The sequence below is a fragment of the Ciconia boyciana genome, chromosome 7 (genome assembly GCF_034638445.1).
Source record: "Ciconia boyciana chromosome 7, ASM3463844v1, whole genome shotgun sequence".
In the NCBI taxonomy this organism is placed as follows: domain Eukaryota; kingdom Metazoa; phylum Chordata; class Aves; order Ciconiiformes; family Ciconiidae; genus Ciconia; species Ciconia boyciana.
Window position 1 is genome coordinate 22,288,602 of NC_132940.1, and position 15,123 is coordinate 22,303,724.

Below are 15,123 nucleotides of genomic sequence, written 5' to 3' on the forward strand. Positions count from 1 at the left end.
CTAATGCTTCAAGGGAAAGCATGATGTTTGATGAACCATGGCAAATACTGAGCATATTATATCAGACCTTGCCATAATCTCTCTCTTTCTCTCCCTCTGCCTCTCAAGTATCTTCTGCTAAGAAAACACAAGCAAATCATAAAAATTCCTTCTATCATAATTTGGAAAACAAGAAAATGGAACAAAATCTATGCACTTGTTTTCCTCCTTAAAGCCGCAGTCATTTTTATTTTAGCACTCCCAATCCTTTTCAGGGTAAATGCAGGAATACATGTATTTTTTCTTTTCTAGTTTCCAAAAGTACAACTGCCTGATTAGAATCAATTCCATATGCAAACCCCTTTCTGAAACACTGCTGTTTTATGCTCCAGAATTTTAAGCTAAGCTATCTACAGGTATCAAATTTTAGGTGTAAGAACAAAGAAATCCATCTGGCAGAAGTTTTATGTATAATCCATTACGACTCTGAATGCTGGATCCATTGATACAGTAGAGACATACGTGAAGTACAGGTAAGGCAAGTGCTTGTGGACTCAGTATTAGGGGATGAAACCCAAGTTACCAGTTTCTGAACACACAGCAAGTAACAAAATGCACTTTTCAGAGCTGTTTTAAATATTAAAACAATATAAAAAACTAGTTTATTTGTGAAGCAAAGTCGCAGTGTACTTCTGAAGTGACATTTTTTATATTCAATCTTCCTATCAAATAGATGATTTCCTATTATTCCAGAGAAGTGTTAATATTCCTTTAGAGATTAGTCAAAGAGCATTTTGCAGAAGTATTAGAGAGGACAGATGCTTAATGCCAATCTTACTGCCAACTACACGTCTAGAAAGGCCTTGAAATACTCAAAAGGCTAAGATTAAGAGTTTATCGTGACCTGATTTCCTGAATGTTTTAAATAAATTACTCGAGTAAAATATCTTCTTGTTTAGAGGGAGTTGTCTAAGGTATTTTAAGTCACTAATTATTTTGATTCTTTCTTTGTTAAAAGCAAAAACAAAACAAGTCTCCCTCCCAGTCACCTAGAGGACTTCCCCCGGTCTGAGGCTGAGTTATCAAGTTCTTCTTCTAGCCCAGAGAAATCAGTCAGAAGTTATGTCAAATCATTAAGAAGCTTTGTAAATATTTAAAACACAAATTTGATCTTATTTTCTGAATCCTTCTGAATTAATGCATTTACTGGAGAAAACTAAATAATTAAAAACTAATGCAGAACAGCTAGTTCAATTTCACCATTCTTTGTGTTAACCCATCTTCTTTCCTGCTGATATATAAATTTCCAGACCATGGATAAAAATACTGGATACTGTCAGAACTAGTACTAACATTTACAGAAATCCTGTTAGAAATACAGCTATTCTCATACCACATGGACTTGAGAAGTCAACTATATAGCGCTAGATCCACCAGCACGCATTTTCTTTCTACCAATGACAGATATATTTCAAAGTTTTAGAGCAATAATTAATAACAGTAATTTTAGCTTGCATAAAACACAATGGATTCTGAATGGACCACACTTTGTACCACAGTAAAACCAAATGCAAGCTCTAACAGTTATGTGGAAGAGGTCTGTAAAGAAAAATATACCTTTACTAACCTTGAAGAAACATGTAATTTTAGATGAAATTAAAATTAATTCCAGACATTCTTCCTATTCAAACTTATTCTTCTCTGTCCGCCATACACAGTCAGCATCCTATCCTACAGAAAACTAATGTATGTGCTTATATTTAAGACAATAGTCATTTTTAACTTACTGGGACTACTTATATGCATACAAAAACATTTAGGTGTTTTTACTGGTGCAAGCCAAGCTATTTGGATTTCAAACGTTATACCTTTTTGTTCAACTCAGAAGTCTGTGTTTAAGAAGCATAAAAGAGAAGGGAAGACCTCATTTCATATCAGAATAATAGAACAGAGCACATACAGACATCTCCTGCACAGTTTTACAGTGTGGGTGCTCAGATTTCTGTTGCTGATCCATGTTTCATTACAGTATTCTTCCAGTCTTTTATGGCCAAATGCATAACAACCTTGATTTTCAAACAGTGTTTTACCAACTATTACCTGATAGTACTCTATTTACTTTCAAAATGAGAAGAATGTGAATATTTCTGTGAGATACAGATGTAATATGAATCTGAGCCGGCATTACAGAGCTGCAAATCCCACATCCGATTTCCCAGTTATTGTAGCTGACCTCAATACTGCATAACGCTTTCCCTTTCACCAAACCTCTAAACACTGTCAATAGGGAAATAAATAGTTTTCCCAGCACTTGCCAATAAAGAAACAAAACCTAAAAGCTACAAACTAAAAATCTAGCTCTGAAATTCATGTCATATCTACAGACTGAACACAGTAATACTAAAATATATTTGTTTTTTCTCTTTATATTAAAGTCAATACAGAGTAGTTTGAGGTAAAAATCTAAAACTTAGTTTCACAATAGGAAACTGGTATTTATGATGATTTTAAATGGTGTTAACACTGTTTTCTTAAATGGAAGTGAGAAGATACAGTACAAGATCTTCAAGAGACTAGAGCGTACCAAGTGACAGTGAATCAGCCAAGAATAAGATGAAAGTATCTCAAAGACAGTAATGCCTTATCCTCCTGCTTTGTCTTTAGTTTTTCTATTATAACAACAAAACCAAAAAATTTCCATGTATCTTTTAAGAGCGTTATTCTGATTTCCTTCCACCCCTGAACAATATTTGCTGAAGCTGTCTTTAAATGAAATACCAGCTGAAGATCTAAGCCGATTAAGGCTTTTTGAGGTCACTGAGCTGGATGAAAGTACATCAGTTTCCCAGTGTAAACATACCTCATTCATGTAAACATATCTCAGTACTCCATAAAGAATCTGACAATCCTGCAGCTTCTACCTATTGGAAGTTATCTATTTTTTTTTTTCCAAATAGAAGACACTTCAGGTATCAAATTAACAAAGCTGTTAAATAGTCTAGCTGTAACATTAACTGGTCAATGCTCACTGATAAACTCTTGCACTTGAAACTATTCAAATGGAGATGACCTATACTACAGAAGTTATATAATAACTAAGTTCCAGGCTCCAAGAATAAATTCAAGTCAATAAGTACTTAATACCAATGATTAGTATCTCAAATTATTTCCTTCCTAAACCTTAGAATAGAAGGGAAGAGGTAAGACATTTAGGTTATGTTTTTCATTGTACATAAGAGTAATTTCAGTCCTTCTCAAGACATGAAAGATGTGGAAGGAGTGCAAACTTTCTCATAGCACCAACTTGTTTCTTCACAGTATAGCTCAATGCCAAGCAGATATACTACCCAAGGCAGTGCTGCTGCTTCCAGCACAGGTCCATTTGCTTGAGCCTCTGTATCAGGCTATATTTTGTGCCAGACATGTCTCAAATGTCTTAGAACGGACAGGGGGAGAAAATAATCTCAAAGGCCTTGGAAAACCAGGGAAGGAGGAATAAATTATTTCTTCCCCATTCCCAGCTAATCTAGATTGTCTCACTGCAGGCCCTCATCAGATCTACTTGCCCTCCTCTCAGCCCCAGTAATTCTTAAGCTTCTTATGTATCTATTCCAGCCTCTTCCTATGAATTCAACTCCCAAATATCCCCTCCCTAACTATCAGACTCCCCATTTCTTACCTAGCCTCCTATCTTGGCAGAATCCTTCAGTTTATTTCCTCACTCCTCTTCAACTCACCTCCCGTACAGCTAGATTACACAGCCTTCTTTCCCAGCAGGACAAACTATACCACAGGTAACAGAATCTGCTTAGGCTGTAATCCAGTGCCAAGACCTGACATAGTCCAAAGCAGCTCCAAAAGAAACTTAAGTGCTTTCCAGCTCCACGCCATACAAGAAAGAACGCTCAAGAAATCAAGATGTTTAATTCTTCTAGCAAAAGCTCATAACACTACATTCCTTCTAAAAACAGCAAGGCTCTGCTCAAGACGATTGCCTCCCTCCCATCCTCTAAAATAGCCAAAGCTTGGCATTAAAAACAAAACAACCAAAACCAAAAAAACCCACCACAAAAACATACCAAAACCCAACCACATCACAGAAAACCCACCACAAAAAAAAACCAACCTCCCAAAAAACCTTTAGTTTTAGCCAATTGTTTATGTCTCAGCAACCAAGGACTTGAAACACACGGACAAAGGCTGCACAGGAGTTACATTTCAGAAGACTGCCTACTCTGTACATTTATTGCCCTCTTCTCCTGAAGCTGACAACGGGACTGAAATGATTATACTTTTGGAATCACTTTGACAACCCAGACTGCAAAAACTGAGTAGTCCCTTTGCTGGACATTGCCTTCTTCAATGTTTTCAGTTAGTATTCTCTCCCCCGGGAAACATGAAATGCTCTTTGTATACAATATAAAGCTGTCTTCATTAAAATGTTGCTGTTTCTTCTATTTTTTGACCCCCCCTTTGCTGATCCCAGAGTAGCTAACTATTCTATTTTGGAATAGAATTTTATTAATTCAAACACATGAGGATTTGCTTTGAATAATTATTTAACACTTAAAATGAAATTGTTTCATGTCATTAAATTTGTTACTGTGGTTCTTATCAGCTTCACAAGAAGTGACAGAGCCAATTACTTTCACTACTCCCTACCAGTCAAGCAGAAACAGCATTTTTTATTATTATTACTACTATTATAATCATCATTATTATAAGGAATCGGTTGCAAGGCAAAAGTCTGTAGCCTTTGGTTTGAACAAATAGGGCCATATGAGACTGTTCTGCAAACACACTACTCCTCCCAAGTTTTCTGTCTTACAATTTTGGGATCTGACAACTAAGGCTCTTTGCTTTGTCAGAACCTCATTTCTGCACACCTTAATCTTTACCTTGGCAGGGGAGAAAGGAACCTAAAGACTGCAATTTACTGTAATTCCAAACAGTAAATTTTTTTTAATTGGTGAACAAGATACACCTATTATCAGGTAACATACATCCTCCACTAGTAAGAGAGTTTTGCTTTTTAAGCAAGTTTTGAATAAACTAAGCTTAAGATTCTGAAAAATTTAAGTCACCTTAGTATTAAAAGCTCTTATATGAAAGAAATACTCCTGTCAAAGTTGAACTACTGAGAATTTGATATGAAAGGGAGAATCAGGTTTTGGTTTGGTTTTTTTTTTTTTGACTCCACTAAAATGCTACATAGTAATCCTCAGAAGGAAGGGAAATATTGCAGGAAATATTGTTGCTTCCCCAAAATGATAAGGAGACAGAAGAATGTATTAACACCGTTTCTGTGCTCAGAATGATAGAGTTTGCTTCAAAGAACTTCTTGTAGAAATTTTCCAATAGCTGCACCTTCTGTAAATGGAAAGGACCAATGTAATTATTTCAAACTGTGAGAAGATCAGGAACCAAAGAATCTAAAAGGTAGAGAAAACTATACATTATTCTTTGTTTGACCTAGATCACAGTCCTATATTTTCTATAGAATTTGGAGATGTTAAAAAACACTGACATGTTTAAATTAATTTATTTTTTTATGCATTGTACCAAGTATCTTTTATAATTAGCTGGAAAAAAATATGATATCAACAGCTCAGTAAACTTTTTGGGCTTTGGAGAGCTATTGATGACCAGGTGAATGTATAAACTCTCTGCCAATAAAAGCTGTCACTGATTTGATACCTTTTTTAAAAATGTGTTTGATGGTTTAAGATTTCAAAGTCAAACTGGTCTTCACATAGAAATCTACCATCCCAATAGTTTATACTGTATCTGGCTCCTGTACAAGCTATGACAAGAGACATAATCTGATCTTCCTTTGCTGAGTGGCTGTAGAATCAGGTGAATTTGATATAGACAAGGTAGGTCTACATTTACAAATGCATTGGCTGACAGTGCACACTATTTGTAAAACATTGACTCCCCTAAAAAAAAGAGGACATTGACCTTCTTGCAGTTGCCTTTTATTGCCAGTGTTTGCAGTTGCCTTTTATTGCCAGTGTGAGGTATTTTTATTCATTAAGTACAAGGGCATTTCATGGTTCATACCATGAAAAAATCTGGAAGTCTCTTTATTAGGTAGGCGTGATAGCTAAAACTCCTCAGATTCAAGTCTCAATATGACCTTAGTACAGAGAATAAAGACAGATTGATAGAAATTGTCTATGATTCATTGAAAACAGAAAGGCAAAGCAATTTAATAACTGGAACATCAGTACCTGTTCTGTAAACCAGAGAAAATATAACAGCACAAAACCCCCTTCATTCATGTAAGTCTAGCTGGTTAGGTACTAGGTAATTTAAAAGATTTTAATGACTTCCAAATAGTAAAACATGATATGTCATAAAGAAAAGTTTTAATTGCTAAATCACAAACATGCTAAGAACTATTTTCTAAACCTGACAGTTTGCAAGACTGGGAGTGTTACTTAAAACTTAAATCAATTGGAATGGCTTTATTATTCCAACACAGAGCAAGCAATTCCACCAGAAGTAAAAAATATTTTTTCTGGAGTTCAGTCATTTTGATACAGTGTCTGTATCAGACATTAAACCCTTTTCTGGGAAGGCAATCTGAAAAATTTATATTTAGCAAATTCCAAAACATGAAAGTTAGGCCCATTTCTCATGTTCACATACCTAAATGGAAGATATGGTGGATTAGATCCAGACAAAAGTGTTCTGTAAGCTTCTTCTGGTGTTTTCTTCAAGTATATTACCTAAAGGGGGTGGGGGGAGAGGAAAAAAAATAAGCCCTGAGCCTGAAAAGTCATTAACCATATGTACGCTTCCCCCAGCCCACTAAACTCTTAAGAATGTATATTATAATCCTTTATGACCAACTCCTATGACGTTTATAGGTCAGAAAAGACATACCTACACAAAGTGAAAGATTCAGAAATCAAAAGAAACTGGGATTTCTGTTTTGTGTCATTCCCCCCCCCAAAAAAAAAAAATAAAAAAAATCACATATTGCTGCAACTGAGAGACTTTAAGACAGACTCAACATCATACTAAGATGAAAAACAGGCATCTATGCTAGGAGTTCTCTCTCCAGCTTCGGATGAGTCAAAATATTATCACAGCAGCTGACAAAGGAAACATTTCTCCACCACAGCTCAATGGAAGATTTTCCAACACAAACATGTTTTGATTCCTAATTGTCAATATCAAACTACTAATTAACAAAAATATCCAATTCAACAAGTTGAACCTGTTACTATGAGACCAACATACAGTTAACTTAACACCCTATGTGAAGGCTCATTCTGCTATTGCTGAACACTATCAGCTCAGCTTGCTTACTTACGTAAGAAATTAGAATACAACCACATCTTGTTGCATTTCAATTCCTATTTGTAGAGTAAAACTGGTCCTAAAATAAATTTAACTTGGAATACATATTAAGCAAATGCATTATTTACAAAAAAATATTTCATCCAGTTTGGAGTGGCATATTTCACATGCACAAATATGTTCTGTAAACAAAGCCACATGCTTTTCCTAGCCATTTCCCCCCAACTCACCTTACAACCAGCACCTACATGGCTACTTTTTAGCTCTACGCACATTTAACTGTTGAATGTAAAGTATTCTAATAATTATTTTCTTAACCAAGACATAAGCTAATTCCTGATCTAAAAGTTTTATTCAAATCTTGACCTTGAATACATTAGAATATAGCTAAGTGGTGGTCACTCTCAGAATATTTGCAATTTGTTTTGTGTCTAGAGTCATATCTCAAGTTAATGGGATTCTTAGTATTCTGTAAGTTGTCAACATGGTACGTAGATTTTCTTGCATTTCTTCCTCAAGCATGGACAAGGCAGACAGAAAAGACAAGATAAGGATAAAACAACAACAAAAAAAATTGAGTCAAGTAAAACAGCCTGAAAAAACTCTTTGCCATGATGCAATGAAAAGAGGGTCCAGAATCATCTGTTTTTCAACTACCACCTATTTCACTGCTTTGAACAACTGGCCTAATTTTGGACCAAAACCCTCTACACAAACTGGTTTGCCTTCAAAAGACCAGTTCCCTGACACGGAGCTGTATTTCAGTCTCATACTCCAATGTTGCTGCTCCACTCAGAGTCACACTGATAGCGTGGATCAGTATAATCAGTACCCAAAGTGAGGAACAAACGCCACTTATCTTCAAATGTTAAATCTCAATACTGTGGCAGTGTCAATATTGCTGTTTCATTTAGCAAGTGCCCAAATCACGTTTCTCAAAATTAATGTCTCTGTATTTGCCCAAACTTCCATATTCCTCCCTCCTTAACCTCTGAAAGCAAAGGTTTCCTGAAACCTTCCACCATCAAAACAGACCACAATTTCTGTATGAAAACCAATTTATTCTGTGTTATCAGAACAATTGTTTCTAACTCAATTATTGGATTCTTTTTTTGGGGGTCAAACCAGTAATTACTAATATTGAAACAGATTCAGACATTTACTTAATGGATATATGTATTTATCTAATTCAAAAAGTGGAGGCGCCCATTTCTTTTTAAGCTGTAATGGTCTGTCTACAGCAGTGATTGCTAACTAATGGCACCAACTTCATGCTTTCAACCCCTGCAGCATAGCAATGCTATTCTGTTTTCATAGTCTTTGTAAAAGATTCTTTTAGCCTGTGAAAGAAGTCTCCTTTTTATTACCTTTATAGTTCCCCTCACTACAAAGGTTTTGCATTTAAGAACAATGCATCCTGTACAATAGATTTTGGTGGGGGGTGTATTTCAGAGAAAAATACTGATTTTATTCATGTCAATTAGCTTACATTTAAAGCCTAAATTCCTGCTTATAGTCAAAAGATCCTTAGAGAGTAGTTCAGAGGACTTCAGGGAAAGAGGAGTTTCCATCTTACACAGTAGGGATTCAGAAGTCTGAAGTAGGGGCAAATTTGTACTATATGAATGTTTTCCCATGCTGGAGTTTTTATTTCACAGAAGTTATGGTACTTCAAAGCTGTCTCTGCTCAAAGACATATATACATGACATTTTGAACCAAACACTGCTAGTTGTCTGTCCACAAAGCTCATAATAAAGACACCAGGATAGAAACAGGAAAAAGATACTAAGAACACAAAAGGAAGGAGGAGAGGGAAAGAAACACTGAACAGAGCTCCTGAAAAAAACAGAAGTATCACAGATGTCAAGAATAACGCAGTAACTGAAGGAGGAAGGATAATGAAATGGAGAAGGAAACACTACAGTACATGTATTTAGTACTTAAAAAGTAGTGATATCCATTAAGAAAAACCCAGGAGACCGTTTTCTGACTCATCTTTATCAATGAAAACTTGGCAACTGAAACTTAGCTTCATTTTTTAATCTAATATGATGAATCTTCAGAGTGCTTTCATTCTGCAACATATACAAGTAACAAAAGACCCAACACAAAGAGCCTGTAGTGAATATTTTGCATAAATTGAACCCGTATCTAAGAAATAATACAAGTAAAAGCCTTCAAAAAAAAAGTCACTTTCCAGATAGTAACTATGCTTTTACAAAAGTTGTTTTACAAGGGACAAGGTTCTCCTCCCTTTCCCCACTGTCACTACTCAAACTCATATCATGTGGCAATGCTACCTGTAAAATACAGATTCAGCAAGTATTGAAAATTTTCAATTATTTTTTTTCTCTGACATTTCCACTCTTACATTCTCAACTTCCTGAATAATTATGTGGTTGAAAGATAAAGCTCTCCACAGTTGGGACACTATGCAGGCACATGATATGTAGTAATACTGGCCACATACACACTGCCAAGAAAATTCATACCATGTGTCCTTAAAAGTTTACAGAACAAAAAGGGAATTATTATTTTGCAAGTCCACCTTAACACTCAACCACAATATTTCAAATACAATTTGGATTCATCTTGTTCCCACCCGCACCTGCCATTTTCAAATTAGAAATATATGGAACAGATCCACTCTAGAGCTGCTAAGTTATCACAAGAATTCTGTGAAGCCAATCTAAAGCAATTTGAAGAAAGGTGTTGCTTGAAACAGCAAAGAGGCTGTACACGCTGCAGTAACTGAAAAGCCTTTGTACTTGCTGACCCTCTAAGGGAGGGATTACGGATTTGAGCAGTAGCGTGATATGCTTAGATTACAAGAGAACAAACCCTTAAAGCTTCAGGTAGGGCTGAGAAGTCTAATTTATATTTTTAAATTAGGGAAAAACACTCCTGCAAGCAAATGACGGAACATGCCATAGTAGTTTGCTCATACTCAGTTGTTTGCTGTAATAAAATGACAAACTTAAGAACTCAACGGCTCTTCCCCCTTTACAGAAGTCTAAAAAAAGGTATTACTACCAAAATACATACTTAAAGTAATTGTGAGAAAGTATGACCAGTCCATCTGCTATCTACAAGGAAAAGGAAAGAGCTCACTGGATCTCTCTTCAGAGTTTGTCACAGTATGAAAGCATTGTTTCACCAGGACTGCTCAAAAGTCAGATTTTGGTCCGCTAATCAAGTTTTGATCTTTGAAGAATTACAAGAGATATCTACTACTTGTCTGCTACAAGGGTAGAATTAAAGTTCTAGGTTTACCAGGAGGAACAAGTGTCATACATAAATGTTCTCTCTTCCCCCTGCCCCATTTCTCTAGAAGTACAAGAGTCACTGGTACAAACAGACTAGTATTTCTCCTGCTCTTCTCCCTCAGGGAATTCAAACCTTACTAGATAGCAAAGTACACAACCAGGTAGGGGTTCCTTGGTTTCCAACCAGAAAAGAAACATAACAAATACCTTAAGAATATGGAAAGAGGGACCCAGCCCCCAATTCATCCATATGTTATCAGACAGGAGAAAATGCACTCTCCTTCATGATTTCTCGAAGAATGAATTCTTTGATGACAAGTGGGGAGCTCATGTAATCACTTCAGTATAATTCAGTTAAACCTACTCCCTCTCACCCCCCTCGCTCCCCCAGACAGAAACTACTAGGGACAAATTGAGTCAAACCAGGCTACTTTAGTTTTGGTATGCATGAAAGTACTTGGTAATACTATTTTAAAACAATTTTTAAAGATTTTTTTTTAAATTAACTATTGTCAAAGACTACATAAAAAACCCTAACAGCTAAAAGAAAGTCTCCAAACAGATGAAGAGAAAAGCAAAGCAACACTAGCTTCAAAATATTCTCTGTGGCGCCTGGTAAGACTTCGCAAAACCTAGTAGCACCCTGTTTCTGACACCACTGAACAGTCTATGTTGTAGTCTTGGCCATTTAGGAGGAACCCAGAACTTCTCTGTAAGATCAGAGAAGTCTGCATGTTCTTCTGTTCTTGTAGCACTTTAAATATTTTTTTCTTTTTAATCTGAATTTTATGACAGAAGTAATCTTTGCAGAATTCTTAAGAGCAAGGACAGTAATTTAGCAACTGGACATGATTAGCCCAAATATATTGAAAGTCCATTGTAAAAACTGAAATTTAGAAACTGCATCTTCCTGAGATGCAATTTACAAACAGGCAAGCTCTTGCCAATAGTTTTAAGACTTAACTTTCGCTTAAACTTATGGCTCTCTCATTAAAATATGTTAATAGCTATAGCGTATTTCAGTTCAACATGTCTAAAGCTATTTAACGGAACAATCTAAGTTGCATAATCACCACTGGAAACTCATTCCTAGAACCTGATCCACTGTTTTCCACGCTTCATTTTACACTTAATATTTTAACACCAGGACAAATAAAACAAGCCTTCTCAATTAACTTTCACACATTGGTAGAGTTCATAGCTATAAGGCTTTATGGTCCCAAAAAGCTTGTATAATCGAAGACAAGACATAAAATCTAAAAAACCTTAAATCAAAGAGTACATATATTTCTGTCACAATTTGGATATTCAGATTGTAATAGATCAAATTGCCAATTACACTCAGTTCTTTTACTGAAGAATATGATAAGAATTCCTTCAGGTCAGGAACCACCCTATCATGTAACCCAAGAGGGTACAACTACTGCATCTGACTGAATATAGTATTTACAGGTAAAACACTCAAAAAATGCAAATACTATTTCTTGAGTGCAAAGTGAATATGCCTGGATTATAAAAGCTAAGCCTCTGCAATTAAAAAACAAAAATCAGATTATTAGGTAGATCATAAATAACTTTTTAGAATAAATAAATATTAATTTTATTAATTTATTGGTTTTAGTATCAATCATTATAGAAGAAGGTGAATGAACTCCGGTAACTCTTGCAAGTTTAGGAATACACATCTACAGAAATAATTCTGGGATGACATACTTACGTAATATATTGGATACCTTTGTGCAAACTGTTTTCCAACATTATACTAAATTGAAATGAATTGGAAAGTGACTATAAGGTGTTTTCAACATGAGAACAAATACTTTTTTGTACTGGTAACACTGTATTAGTAAAGAATTATTCTTGGTACATAATATCTTCAATAATCAGAAGATACTTAAAACATTTACTAGTCTGACAGGAGAATAACTATCAAATGCAGATACGGAGCACTTGCATATGCTAGCAATTAAGAGCTCTAAGCAGCTTAAAACAGGCTAGGGAAGGGTTAAACATGCATGCAGTTGTGGCACACTAATCTACCTTATTGTACACATAAGCTACCAACTCTTTATGTGATGTGCCACCTGATATCCTTTATGGAGTACATACACAGTCACACCATGGTACACATACTATGTGCTCTCCCTCTCGACTTTCTTTAGAGGGATTTCTGCTGCCCTCACTCCCCAGTGCGTGCCCTTAACCCTAGCTTTAGCTGCTGAGCAGCTCCTTCAAATAAGGACTACCAAATATACCAGACTGTTCCCATGTTTAAGTCTTAAATACTGTAAATATGGCATAGTCTTACTTAGCTGATCAGTCCTCTGCTTGGAGTTCTGTCCCGCACCTTACATACCTCCTTACCTTTCTGTTCCTACAACCCGGCTTTGCAAGAAGTCCTCTTCATGGACAATACCGTTCTCTCCTTGGGTCTACCTAATCCTGATAAGGGCCTTTTAACCCCATATCCACAGAGAACAGCTACTTAGTTGAGACAGTCATATAACAAGGACTGGACAAGGGGAATAAAAAGATAATCTCATCCCCTTCAAAATACCAGTGTCATACCCTTTCCAAGGCTTCTAAGATGTATCGGAAGGTGAAGGCAGGATCAGACAAGGGCAATCCAGTGAAGGCAATTAGATGCTGTAATCTACATATGTGCTAAATGGGTGTTCTCTAGCTATAGGCTTAATTAGACCAGCTTTAAAACATGAAGTGAATCTTTCTAAATACAGAACTGGAGATATAGTGATGCAAAAAGAAAACAAAAAGCAGTCTCAGTGGAATGACTGAAGTTTCTTTACAAACTATAGAGTGGGAATCATTACTGAACATGCTACAGTTTGGACCGATTTTGGATCTGAAGGGACAGCAAAGCTTATAAAGATATACTATCAAATTTGGAGGCTCCTTAAACAGAATATAAAACACAGAATTAGAAATTAATTCCAACATTATTAAATATATAGCCTTGTAAAGTCAAAAACATTAACAAACTTAGAACATTCTAACTCATTTGTTCTTACTATTCCTTTTGCAGAGTTGTTCCATCAGGTCTACTCCGAAGGGTTAAAAACCTAACCCAAAGATTTTTAAAATTTGAACTTATCCCCAATTTTTTTTCCATCTTTAAATTTAAATAGATCTTCTTTCTCAAGAGCATTTTCATACTATCCTCATACTTGTAGTAAAATATTTTGTTTAATTACAAGAATCTGCAACCTAAATTCTTTTAATATTATAATCTGCATTTATTGAGCTTTGCTTTCAGCACGATCTCAGGCCTGAAAGAAATATACCAGCTTTCACACAGTATAAAGCCTGACTTAACAGAGACTTCCAGAACTCAGCTGACCATGTGGATGTCAACTCAGGACCAGCAGCTTGTTGGTTTCAATACTTTATCAGTGTAAAACATGCTATCGCAAAGACCCTTTGAGTTTTCTACAAGTGTGCTCCAATTCTGGACAGTAGAGCAGGAAGGTGAAATTGAAATTTGAGATACACTGGTATGAAGACACACAAGTGGCTGTGCATGTGTCAGCTTGGGACTATCAAAACTTACGTGATATCATAATAAATTAGGCTTGTGTAACTAAGATGGCCCTGTATATTGCATATTATCCGTAATATTAGAAGGCTGAAATACCTCAATTTTTCCATTATTCTGGGTAGGCTATGAAAATTAACTGAGAAAAGAAGTCCATCCCATAATCCCTATGCCTCTGGTCTAGTAACTTTAAAAAAAGGCTGTGAGAAAAAGCTTTCTCCTCCCCAATATGAATTGCACTACTGCCATGAGCAGCAATTGATCCTAAGACAGCCAAGTTTAGAGGCAAGTTTGTGGTTTGCATTTTCAACATTCAAGAAAATGGTATCCTATGGGAAACATGCACGATCCGTCAAAGGCACTCCCTGTGTAGTAAAGTAAATGGAGTTAAGTACCAAAGACAGGGCTTCCCTGAAACTCATACAGCAGAATTTTCAAAGACAGCTTAGAGAAGAATCAAATGACAATCTGCTTACCTCCCTAAAGGACCATCCCTTGAGATGCTATTTTACACATAGCAGATGTCTCTTAAGGAAGGTTAGAAGTATCCATGTGATAAATAATACTTACAGCATATGCACCTATTAAAAACGCCGCATTTGCTCGTTTCCGCTGGTCAAAACTGGTATAGTACACTATCTTCTTTCTTGATAGACTGAAATACTGTTAAAAAAAAAAAACAAACCAGACAGCATATTTACTGAGAGAAGAATAGACTTTAAAAATACTTTAAAAAGTCACTTTTCCAAAACTGAAAAATAAGTCAGAAAAAAATTCTTACAGAGAGACTCTTAAAATTAAAGGAGAAAAAAATTACTGATACCATGAACAATCTTCTTACATTATAGATAAGAGTGCGGGGAAACAGCCACTGTATCAGGGCAGATCTCTTAGTTTGCTGTGCGAAAATATTCTATACAATGCAGTTGAACCAAAATGTTCAGTATAAAATATTGGATTTTTTTTCCCCAAGTTTAAATATTTGAACAATAGTTTATGAATATTGATTAAAG

At 35.7% G+C, this 15,123-nt stretch overlaps 1 protein-coding gene across 4 annotated transcripts in view; it reads right to left on the reverse strand.

Annotated features, from left to right (window-relative positions):
- Positions 1-15,123, reverse strand: part of CDC14A (cell division cycle 14A) — a 59,956-nt gene that overhangs the window by 24,522 nt on the left and 20,311 nt on the right. For all 4 annotated transcript variants that reach the window (XM_072867032.1, XM_072867033.1, XM_072867035.1 and 1 more), the window contains exons 4-5: positions 14,681-14,773; positions 6,634-6,713 (exon numbers count right to left, since the gene is read on the reverse strand). In XM_072867032.1, the coding sequence (XP_072723133.1) occupies positions 6,634-6,713; positions 14,681-14,773 (173 nt within the window). The remainder of the gene's footprint in view (positions 1-6,633; positions 6,714-14,680; positions 14,774-15,123) is intronic.